At 42.6% G+C, this 12221-nt stretch overlaps 1 protein-coding gene across 2 annotated transcripts in view; it reads left to right on the top strand.

Moving 5' to 3' along the window:
• The window catches only part of FECH (ferrochelatase), a 38552-nt gene extending 26554 nt beyond the window's left edge, over positions 1 to 11998 (top strand). The window contains exons 7-11 of one of the 2 annotated variants that reach the window (XM_027069038.2): positions 828 to 926; positions 4647 to 4754; positions 5186 to 5350; positions 8426 to 8485; positions 8965 to 11998. In XM_027069038.2, the coding sequence (XP_026924839.2) occupies positions 828 to 926; positions 4647 to 4754; positions 5186 to 5350; positions 8426 to 8485; positions 8965 to 9099 (567 nt within the window). In that variant the 3' untranslated portion in view covers positions 9100 to 11998. Of the gene's footprint in view, positions 1 to 827; positions 927 to 4646; positions 4755 to 5185; positions 5351 to 5777; positions 6124 to 8425; positions 8486 to 8964 lie in introns of those variants that run through there. The other variant, XM_027069039.2, reaches the window with a different exon arrangement.
• Positions 11999 to 12221: the final 223 nt, after the last annotated feature.

Raw genomic sequence — 12221 nt, 5'->3', positions numbered from 1 at the left:
CCTTTGTAGCATTTGCTTTATGAGTTAAATGACAAGGAATGATTAAAGCGCGAGATGAAAGAAAGCCTCTTCAGATCGGGTATTTCAGCACCTATTGATGTAAATCGGAAAGAGCCAACTAGACGGAGGGAATTAACTGGTCTGGTGGACAGAGATTTGGAGGCGGAGGCGGGCCTGCCTTGTAGCCCAGGTCCCGCAGATGTGACTGAATGGGCCCCCACGTCGGCCGCCTCTTCCCCCCTCTGTGAATTTAATGAGAGTTGTACAACCTCTCGTCTGTTGTTATGAAGGTTGTTATGAAGATTGACTTAGCGAGGATGCTGGGCTCAGAAGGAAAAGGTCATAAAAATAGAATAGTATTTTCTTATTCCTCTACTATTTCTGTCTAATGAGTTTTAATGTGATAGGCCTGAAAGCCAAACTAAGGAAGATTTAGAAAGACCCCGTAAGCTGTTTTCCTGCTAACCGAGCAAATGAGAGATCTTAAAACAACTTCTTCCCATCTGTGCTTCCTTTCCATCTGGAAGTGTGCCCTGTTCCTCCCGAGGGGAAGCAGATCCAGAGCGTTCATTTTCAGTGAGCCATTAGCGAGCTTTAGAAGTTTCCCATCAAATTCCCTAGGCCCCTGAAACCGTTATGAGCCATTTTGATGATGAACCACGGCAAGAGGAGACTGTACTGTTGGCAATTTTTTAAAAAGAGAGTTCCAGTTTTTGAGGGTTGCCATGAAATTTCTTGTTGTACCTCTCATTTTAAAAATATTTTCTTTTCCTTCCATTTCTTTCTTCCCAACTCCTTCTGACCCTCCTTTCTTGCTGTTCCCGCAGTGCTTTGCAGACCACATCGTGAAAGAATTGGACCACTTTCCACCTGAGAAGAGGAGTGAGGTGGTCATTCTCTTTTCTGCTCACTCGCTGCCCATGTCTGTAAGTAAGAACGTTTTGTTGGATGACCTAGCGCTAGAGGATTTCTGAATGCGTAAACGGGACCCGCCTTCCAGAACATCCTGAGCCCAGTGCAAGGACGAGTTCTAAAATCTCAGACTTCACCTAGGTGCTACATGTAACTAGACTCATTCCTGGAAACCCAATAATAATTAATTCAAATTATAATGTTGTGAATAAATATTGTCTTATGAAACCTCTTGAAACGATAACTTGGCGGTGGGTCGTAGAGGAGTTTTCCTGTACGTAAACAGGTGGAGCAGGTAGAGGAAGGCTGCTGTTACCTGCCCTGTTGAAGGAGCGCACCCGATTTTCAGTCAGTATCTTGCACTGAAGAGCCTCCGTTCACACTCCGTCCTGTTCTTTTGTCAAGACTTGACAGGGGCTGTTTGAACTCCAGGAAATGATTACAGTTTCTAATTTGCTGAGACCAGAGCCCACGTTTTAGCGAGTGAGTATGGCGTGTATCGAGTGGTCATCTGGTTATTCCCCAGTTTATCACGCTGCGCTGGGTGTTCTCGAAAATACCGCCTGTGTGCCTGAGCTGTCGCCGCCCGTTTGCCAACGAGAACGATGGAGCCAGGGCGCTGCAGGGTATAGAGATGTGCGTGGAATGAGCGGCCAGTTTCATCAGCTCAGAACTATCACTGTGCCCTAAGCACATTGCTTTCAAAGCCAGAGAGGCAAAGAATTACGTCTTTGTAGGTGTTAAGGGTTTAACTCCAGAGTTAATGGAGTTAACCCCAGTGCCTGGGGCCACCCCTCTAATCGGTCTTTACTGCCACCTGGTGGTCACGGGGGTCGAGCCTGACAGCTCTCCCGCTCCTGCGTTCAACCGAGCAGGTGCCGGTGCAGCTGGAGGAGGCTCGGGAGTATGTTCCTCCCTTCTGGAAGCCTGCCTGTTTTACTCTAACAAGTTCATACTCTCTCTTCTGGTATCACGCAAAGCCTCTTCGCATGCCCCTGCGGCCGTGCGGCCCGCTTCCTTTTCACAACTGTCCTAGGTGTGATGAGGCCGTGTCCGACGTGCCAGAGGGAAGCTCTTGGGCTGGAGGGGGTGGTGAGGTGGGGGGGGGGGCGCTAAGGAAGCACGTTTTTGCACGTGAACAATTCCAGGTGCTGCCTTCCCTTCCCTCAGTCACTCCCCCATCCTTCCCTCCGGGGCCGGGCACCCTGTTGCCAGGCTTCTCTGCCTGGCTCCCGTGTGGGACCGGGCTGTGCCATGAAGTCGCGAGGATGAGGGAGGGTGGGGAAGACGGGGACTGTCAAGGAAGCAGACTGTTCTAGCAGGCTTCTCTTTTCCCCTGTACTTGCTGCTGCTCACCCTTCCTTCTTGATGACTTTTCAAAGACTTACTATTTGGAAGTAATTTTGGACTTACAGAAAAGTTGAAAAATAGTACAGAGGGTTCGTGTGTATATGTATATACATATATATATATACATATACACACGTATATACATATATGCATACATATACACACACATACACCCTTCCCTTTGCGTCTCCTCATGCCGGCATCTGCACAACCGCAGTTCGGTGACCCAGACTGGGAGCCTAACGGCGGTGCACTGCTGTGAGCCAGGGGCCAGGCTTTCTCAGGCTTCAGCATCGTGTCACGTTGTTATGTCTCCTCGGGAGCCCCCAGTCCCTGACAGTCTTCACGCTTTTCTTGTCTTTTGTGACCTTGATATTTTTGAAGAATGACTTAGTGGAATGTCAGTTATTTTGCATCTGGATATGTCTGGCATTTTCTTTTTTTTTTTTTTCCTTTTAATTTTTTTTTTTTTATAATTTACATCCAAATTAGTTAGCATATACTGCAACAATGATTTCAGGAGTAGATTCCTTAGTGCCCCTTCCCCATTTAGCCCATCCCCCCCCCAAACCCCTCCAGTAACCCTCTGTTTGTTCTCCATATTTAAGAGTCTCTTATGTTTTTGTCCCCCTTCCTGTTTTTATATTATTTTTGCTTCCATTCCCTTGTGTTCATCTGTTTTGTATCTTAAAGTCCTCATATGAGATTTTTGTCTTTCTCTGACTAATTTCACTTAGCATAATACCCTCTAGTTCCAAGCACTTAGTTGCAAATGGCAAGATTTCATTCTTTTTGATTGCCAGGTAATACTCCATTGTATATATATACCACATCTTTTTTATCCACTCATCCATCGATGGACATTTGGGCTCTTTCCATACTTTGGCTATTGTCGATAGTGCTGCTATAAACATGGGGGTGCATGTGTCCCTTCGAAACAGCACACCTGTATCCCGTGGATAAATGCCTAGTAGTGCGATTGCTGGGTCGTAGGGTAGTTCTATTTTTAGTTTTTTGAGGAACCTCCATACTGTTTTCCGGAGTGGCTGCACTAGCTTGCATTCCCACGTCTGGCATTTTCTCACAATTAGATTGAGGTTATGTAGTACGGGGAAGAACACTCCATGCTGATTGGTCCTTCTCAGTGCATTGTATTTGGGCACATGATAATAACCCGTCTTACTACTGGTGATGTGATCCTTGGCCATTTGTCTGAGGTGGTACCTGCTGGGTTTGTACATAGTAAAGTTACTGTTTTTCTCTGTGTAATTTAAAATATCTTAGGTGAGATAATTTGAGACTAGGCAAATGCTTTCTTTTTCCTAGACCTTTGCTCACTAATTTTAGCATCCTTCAATAGATCTTGCCTATAGTGATTATTTCTATGTTGTTCTAATGGCGACTTTATATTTCCCTCATTCATTCTACATTTAGGTTTCTAATGCTAATGGCTTTTTAACTAACTTTTGGTAATATCATAAAATAGTTTATCCAGATTTCACTTCAACAGTATTTATTGAGCACTGTTCTATCGACTGTATTCTAAGTACTGTTTTATCCACTGTCTATCCATTGTCGTAGGATATGGGAATGAACAAAATAGACAAAAATCTTTGTCCCCAGAGAGTGGGGGTGGGGGACAGATAATAACCATATTACAGAAAAAAAATAGTATGTTATGTCAGAAGGTAATAAGTATTGTGGGAATAAATAATACTTAGTTAGATAGTATATAATAAGTATTATTAAATAAAGCAGCATAAGGGGTTGTGGAGTCAGTGCACAGCTAAATGTTAAAGCAGTAAAAATAAAATTCCTATTGAACATTTTCAAAAGTATTAACAAGCTGTTGTGTCAGGACCAGTTATCAGACGTTTGCTGTGCACAAAGCATTTGCCTTGCAGTCCGTTGCTGTGGGGAAAGTGGGAAAAAAGGAATTTGAAGGTATAGGTCATATTCTCGAGGAGCCTGGTGTGTGAACCCATGAGCTGCTTCTCTCTTCTGTCTTACTCCACCAGCATCTGCCCCTTCTGTGAAGCTGGTGCCGTGGATTCCACAGGTCCAGATGCCGTCCACACAATATTCTCGATTCCCGCTTTCCGTATTTCAGATGGGGAAACCGAAAGACCCATCCTCCCTCGTTAGACATCAATCTTCTACGAATAACAGAGAACATAGAATTTGACATATTCCTAGCTACTTAGAGAGGAGTGAATGCGGTGTTCTCCTTTGGCCCATGAGGAAATAGACCCGAGGAAGTTTGGCAATTGAGTGCAGAAGACAGTGGGGAAGGTCCCCGGCTTACACGGTCACACCACACAGTCCAAGGCTCTTGGACCCCTTCACAGTGTTGGCGACCGAACACCCATGTGTCTCTGCTGCAGGTGGTCAACAGAGGGGATCCCTATCCTCAGGAGGTGGGTGCCACTGTGCAGAGAGTCATGGATAAGCTGGGTTACTCCAACCCCTACCGACTGGTTTGGCAGTCCAAGGTAGGTGGCTTCCATACGTTTACAGTCAGCTTTTCTGAGGACATCTATTTTAGGACTTAGTTATGAAATGATTAGATCTGGCTCTTTCACATACGCAGAATGTTCTATCACCTGGTGGTTCACCATGAGCAGAAGGAACTCTGCAGGCAGGTCAAATGGAGGGGAAGTCAAGCAACCAGTTGAATTTCATTGATTTAATGTATTATTTGTTTTTAGTTGTAATGGCAGAAATTGCTATTTATTTATATTATGCCAACTTCTAGAAGGATTCAAGCTTAACAGAGAAATAGCAAAGCCCACTAATGCGAATGTCAAGCGTGGCCCTCACTCTCAGCAGCGTGTGGGTGTGCGTCCAGGGCGGTGGGCTGTGGCGTGTCACAGACACGGGGCAGAAAGGGGTCCCTGTGTGTGTTCATTCTCCTTTCTCACAGGTTGGTCCGATGCCCTGGCTGGGCCCTCAAACAGACGAGACCATCAAAGGGCTTTGTGAGAGGGGGAGGAAGAACATTCTTTTGGTCCCGATAGCGTTTACCAGCGATCACATTGAAACGCTGTACGAACTGGACATCGAGTACTCCCAAGTTCTGGCTAACGAGGTAAATGTGATTATTGGTTCCATTTGTAAGTTGTGATTTGTTTTGGAAGGAAACTTTCTCTGCAACGATATAATTGCATCATTCAAAAATACCGTCCGGTGGTTATCGGAGAGCACGTGGGTGGGCGGTGAGCCAAGTAAGGGAAGGGGACTGAAGAGTACAGGCTCATCTTGATGAGCACTGAGGCACACGTAGAATTGTTGAGTCACTGTACTGTAAACCCGAAACAAATATAACGCTGTATGTTAACCATACTGGAATTAGAAAAAGATTTTGAAGGGATAAAATAATATGTTCTTTGATAGATAGGTTTGCCTGTACCGTGGCCTCATTGTTCCAAATAACATTTAAATTGAGTTCGTCTGAACACATTGAGTTAATTCCACGTCAGCAGAGAGGAAGCACTTTTGTGCCTTTGTGAACCCAGGTGCCGAGCCGTGACCGGGAGCAACATCATTTTATCTAGTTGGAGACACTGCATATCACCTGGAAGTACTAAAGCTACATTTTCTTAACACAGAATAATTGGACTTCTCACCAGTTTGGAGGAAAAGAATTGTATTGTGTTAGCATTTCTCTGTAGTGCCCTCTACTTGGGGTTTTACACGGTTTCTTGTTGAATTTTGTCATTTAGGAGAAGACCATCGAATGAACACTGAGGCAGAGTGTGTTGTAATTTCCTTGACTTCTTTGATACACTCAATTAGCCGTTTGCTACCGTGTTGTGATCAATCTGATTATTGAAATAAAGCCTACCGTCCTTAGTGTCTTATAATGTAAGACGGATGTGAGTTCTCATTCACAGTGGAGACGAACTTACTGTTGCCCCATCTCATGACTTCGGGGGGCCGGCCCGAAACCGGAATCCGGTGTATAGCATTGTTTCTATGGGGACTGTGGAAGCTCTGGGACCCCAGAAGCCCTCGCCCGCCGCCCCATCTTCTGCCAGAATTCCCGGCCCTGGTCGTCCCCATGCGTGCTGGATGGAGGCCTGGCCTCAGAGGCTACCTCACTCTCTCCGGGACTGAGAATGGGTGGCACGCACAGGACAGGGTGTGAGCGGCTTGGAGAGAGCTTTAGCCGGCACGTAACCCCACGGGGTTCTGTTTATGCACGCTGGTCATCAAATGTTGAGGAAGCTGGAGGGTGTCAGTGGTTCTGATACAGAAATGATGGGAAAGTGGTTGCAGCATTGTCTGTGGACGTCATGTAATGGTGCCTCCTGTATCCCACCGTGACCTTGGCTGGTCGTGAGCTTCCTAAAGAGACTTACGTGCAAATATAGTTTGTACCAGTATGTTCGGAAAATAAGTTTCCGTACTGCATAATTCACGGTTGTTAACATTACTAAACCGAGATTATTCCTTAGTAATCAAATGGATTATTAGTGATGAATAGATTATCCATAGAATAAAGAAGACCATCTAGCTACAGTTTACTTCATTGTTTTGATGGGAGAATATGCTGTGTTTAAAACAACTTTCTTTAGGGGCACCTGGGTGGCTCAGTCGGTTAAGTGTCCAACTTCGGCTCAGGTCATGATCTCACGGTCCATGAGTTCGAGCCCCGCATCAGGCTCTGTGCTGACAGCTCAGAGCCTGGAGCCTGCTTCGAGTTCTGTGTCTCCCTCTCTCTCTGCCCCTCCCCCATTCATGCTCTGTCTCTCTCTCTCTTTGTCAAAAATAAATAAACATTTAAAAAAATTTTAAACAACTTTCTTTAAAAAGTAGTTTGAATTTTTCCCCCAAGATGAAATTACTGCTTATTGATAATAAAAATAATAAAGAACCCAGACAATTTAGAGGAGCATCACAATGAGAGTAGAGCTCACTCAGAATCTTACCCCTGAGAGATAGTAAGTTAATATTTTAATAAAATTAAGTCCCCTTTTTTCTCTAAATGTATGTGTACTTTAAGAAAAATGGTATTCTCCTACATGTTTAACAAAAATGGTATTTTATTCATACTGTTTTGTAATCTTTTTTTTTTTCTTAAAAATATGTTACAGACCCAAGTCAATAAATGTAGTTAGATCTGTATAATTATTTTTAACAAATCCTTGATCAGTATGCATCAGTATGTTTCCAACTTTGTACTTTCCTAAACTGCTCTGTAATAAACATCATTTCCTTTTTACTTTTCCAATTATTTTCTTAGATAAAATTCCTAGAAATGGAATTTAAATGGTGGTAGATATTTTACTGGGTTGCCCTACAGAGTTGTATCCTGTAACTATCGCATGAACAGTGTTAAAGTCCACTGCCAGTGTTGGTTATCCTGCCGTTACTGACTTCTACATGAAGTTTTAGAATACAGTCTCTTTTTAAGTTGAGAACGATGTGTTTGCTGATCTCACCATTTTCCCTTGTCAGTTGAAGTTCACTTAAACGATAAAGCAACAAAAAAGCCATCTGCATTTTAGAAAGAAGATTTTGACTACCTGAGTGAACAATAATTAGATGTTTCTTAATTATTTGGGGGATAATCAACTGGGTATTTGGGGGGAGGGAAGCAAGGATGATAGTGAAACAGTCCTCAGGTTTTATTTTGGATTTTTCTGTGTAAGAATGTATTTAAAAACCCAACTCTGCATTGGATCCCATCTAGGTTCACCAGACATTAAATTAATTTACCTCTTTTGGCAATTGGAATCAAAACAGGCATAAAGATTTATTTAATTAAAGCAACATTCTGCTTAGGTAGAGTCTGTAAAAGTACGCATTAGAAAGGTAGATTAAAAAAAAAGAATGGTAAGCAGATTTGAATGACTTGAGAATTCTGTCAAATATAGCCTCGAAAACGGTTTGGAAACTAAGCGCTTATGGGAAGGTAATGGGGTGGGGGAAGGAATAGAAACTGAGAGCAATTTTATGATAACAGAGGTGAAAATCAACATCTGTGTCTGGTCCCGTGGCTGTTTTCATTTCTGAGCAGTCTGGGACCACTTTGGAAGTAGGACTTTAAGTTGTGTATGCATATATGTCTGTTTACTTTTTTGTAGTGGTTTCTTTAAAAAAAAAAAAAGGGAAAAAAAAATGTGTATGTGGTTTTCCCTCTTTTTCTCATTTGATTCAGTGTGGAGTTGAAAACATCAGAAGAGCAGAGTCTCTTAATGGAAATCCATTGTTCTCCAAGGTATCTATACTGTTGAAACCATTTTCGTAGAACATATCGGAGAGTAATCCTCTGAGAAGCTCTTACAGAATATTGGTTTTCTCACATATTAGAACATTTTGAGTTCCAATTAATTACAAAAATAAAATCGAATTCCTTATGCTCTTGCTCCTTTTTCGTTTAGATAGCCCCGATTTTCTTATTTTCTACCCACCTATAACTATGTCTGATTTAAGATCTGCCTTTCAGAGACCAGATTTCGCAGGTGGGGTAAGAGGATTTTCTTCTCTAAAATCTCTATCTTAACTTTTGTCTAAGCCAAGCATCCTTAGGAAACGAAGATATTATAGAATCCAGTTCAAAGTAGCCATAATTCAGACGAAAAGAAACCCCCAGCCATAGTGATTATCTGGGCAGATGGGAGGGGGAGGGAGACGCGTGGGGAGAGAGCAGACCTGATGCCTCTGAGGAATCTTTGCTTCTTGTCGCCCGTCTTCCAGGCCCTGGCCGATTTGGTGCTGTCACACATCCAGTCAAACGAGCTGTGCTCCAAGCAGTTGACTCTGAGTTGTCCGCTCTGTGTAAATCCTGTCTGCAGGGAGACTAAATCCTTCTTCACCAGCCAGCAGCTGTGACCCCAGCCAGAGGACCCCGTGGGATTAGGCAAATGCCCAACCCCCAGATACCTCCATTGTGGAGGAGATGTATTCAGAGATCAGGGAAGAAAGTTACATTGGCATCTGTACTGCCTTTGGGCACAAATTGTGTGATTTCTTGAGGAACAGAGTCTGAAATCCTTATTGGGGTTTTCTATTTTTATCTCCTAATACAGGAAGCATTTATATCCCCCCTCCCTGGGTAAAGTTACCGGCTTGGAATGTCCACTGGGCTATTTAAAAACTAACTTTTAAAAATTTATCTTAATAGATGCACACATATTTTAAATACCGATTTGGGGTTTATTGCTCAAAAAACCTGCATGGGTGATTAATGGAGAGTCCCCTCTGTGGGCTGTCAGTGTGAATGAGATCTGTTTACAGTCTTGTGCATATAGTTGTCTTGTTTTTTTAAGTGAACAGACTTGACTGAAGGAAATATAATTTGAAAAGGAACTGTTACCTAATCTTTCTCTAAGCCCATGGGTTACAGAAGGCCAGTAATGAGGCAGGATGGTCACCTATAATGGCTGCTTTTTCAGCAATTAATGGTGATGTCCCCATTAACTGGTCATTGTGGTACTTCCGTGTGAACCTCACTTTTCTCACCATAAAACCAAATCGAGTACAGATTCCAAAAGTGCGTTAAGATTCCCCAGGCACACAAGGCTAATAAACCTGTAGAAATCCAGCATGGGTCATACTTGCCTGGTGAGGATCTGCAGTGTCACAGGAAAGGGGGCTCTCACTGCTTCCCGTCCCCAAGGACTGTGATGCCGGGAAATACTAACAATGGGCTTCATCTCTAAAGCTGTCCCAGGACCTGGTGAAACTTTACATGGAGCATCTTCTTTATTTTGCTTGAATGCCTTCTTTCTGCCCGTTTGTTTGAAGAATTACTTTATAAAGTCAGTTGTTTTGTAATCTTGAATTTGTAATCTTAATTTATAATTTTTACCATGAAAATGATGTAACCCTGCTCTTGGAAATTTGAAAAACAGAGGGAAAAAAAATCACTCTAATGCAACAGCAATTAATCATATTCTTCTATCTCATGCCTTCCTGTGGATATTTTTGATGCCGTTGTAACCTTGAATTTGTGAGTGAAAAGTTGTTCTAAAAATGTAGAAATAATGTAAGATCAGAATCTGATCTCTTTTACTTGGATTTAAATGGATTAAAAAATCTCTGATGGATCCGTAATGAATTTGTAATGATTACCTTCTCTTTTGTCCAAGCTCGAAAACTTTGTTCTTCAAAAGAGCATGTCTTTGATGTTTTTAAAGCCAGTTCATAAAGTGGAAGTATTAGAAGAATCATAGATCTCCTATATTCAGGATTTACTGTGCTAATAAATATTATCACATCATTAAGGTGTTAACTATTTGATTCATGCTCTCTGTTAAATCAAAACTAATGCAAGTTCATTAATAATCAGACTTATTAAATAGGAGGAATTTAGTTTGTAATACAAGGAAAGAAACATGCCATCCATTTTAGTTCATAATTTTCCCACTCTGATAACAGCTATGAAATTTGAGTAATGTGCTTTTTTTTTTTTTTTTTCAAATTGGTTTTAATATTGGTAGATTGTGTTTCCAGAGAAAGGTACAAGGCAGAGATAGTTGGCTGTTTCCGTGAGCTCTTGGGGGATTAGCTTCAAGGTAGACTGAGTCCCACAGTGAAGGCAATTCTCTGGGTTAGTGAAGGCGGGTTAGGCTTGCAGCCATTCCCTGTGCTTCAGTCATGCGGAGGGGCTGCTTCAGCCAAATACATATTATTATGGAGATGTTACAGAAAACTGCAGCCCAGGAGCTCTTGCTAGGGTATCTGAAACCCCTCGTTTGCTAAGGGAGCTTCTGAATCAACAGTGACTGGGCTGTCTGGAATAATATCCTTGATTCTGAGGGGGACCAGCCCGGCCTTTGTAGTGACAGACAAAGGGCGAGTTCTTGGGATCACTGCCCAGGGCATTTGTTGTCCTGAGGAGTGTTACCTTTGACTGTTCTTAACCAAAGATGGGCGAGGATCATACTCAAGGGGAGCATTTAGTAGGACAAAATCAACGATTGCTCGTGGCAGAGCTAACAGCCTTTGAGAAGGGTTATCCTATTTGCCAACTTTGAAATATACACGTTTGCCCTGGTAATTAGCAGTGAACTGCTGGCAGCCAGGCAGACCTGGCTTGAACTGATGAATCAGCCTGTACAGGAAACTTGCAGGGGCTGTGACGCTGAGCCGGTTCAGCTTGGCCCGGGTCCTTGTAAGGCCCAGCTCCCTGTATGGACAGCACAGAAGGAAGGAACTCTTCTAAAGGATATGCATTCTGGAACTACTTGCCTTTTTTAAATGAAAAGAAATGTTTGCATTCAAAGAATATTTACTTCATATCTGGAGAAATGAAACTCAACGTTAAAAGCCCTTTAAATGTGTATCAGTGATGCGGGGGCGGGGGGGCACCTGGGTGACTCAGTTGGTAGAGCATCCAACTCTTGTTCTCAGGGTCATGAGTTCAAGCCCCACATGGGAAGTGGAGCCCACTTAAAAAAATGTGTATCGGTGACTTTTTGGTGCTGACTAAATAGTAACTACTCACGACTTCCTGATAGTACCTCAGAGTACACATCCTTGCTCAGTAAATCCATGAACAGAATGTAACATTTCTCTAGGATTCCATTAAATTTTTCTTTGTGACTGGAATTATGTAGACCATGATGGCTATCTAGATATGAAGAGAAAGTGGGTTTTCTGCTCCAAGTCGCCCAAATTAAGCCTGTCAGAAGATGCATTGTATCCACCATTCTAAAGTCATATTAGGTCATTTACATGTTCAGCTGATCTTGAAAATAGGTGTTTTCAAAAAAAAAAAAGAAAACAGTTTTTTTTTTCTCTTGATTTCTTTTTGATACACTAATTTGGTGGGATGAGTTCCCTGGAATAAAATGTTGCATTTTTCCCCCCTCGGCTATCTGTTCTCATAAATTGGGTATTTAATCCAAGAGACTCTAAGGTATGTAAGAGAGGTTGTTTGCTCAGTCAGATGCCGGTGTGTTTATCTAACATACGTTATTAAATGGGGCACCTGGGTGGCTCAGTCAGTT

Source organism: Acinonyx jubatus, chromosome D3 (genome assembly GCF_027475565.1).
Source record: "Acinonyx jubatus isolate Ajub_Pintada_27869175 chromosome D3, VMU_Ajub_asm_v1.0, whole genome shotgun sequence".
Lineage (NCBI taxonomy): Eukaryota > Metazoa > Chordata > Mammalia > Carnivora > Felidae > Acinonyx > Acinonyx jubatus.
This window is presented reverse-complemented; position numbering and strand designations above follow the sequence as displayed.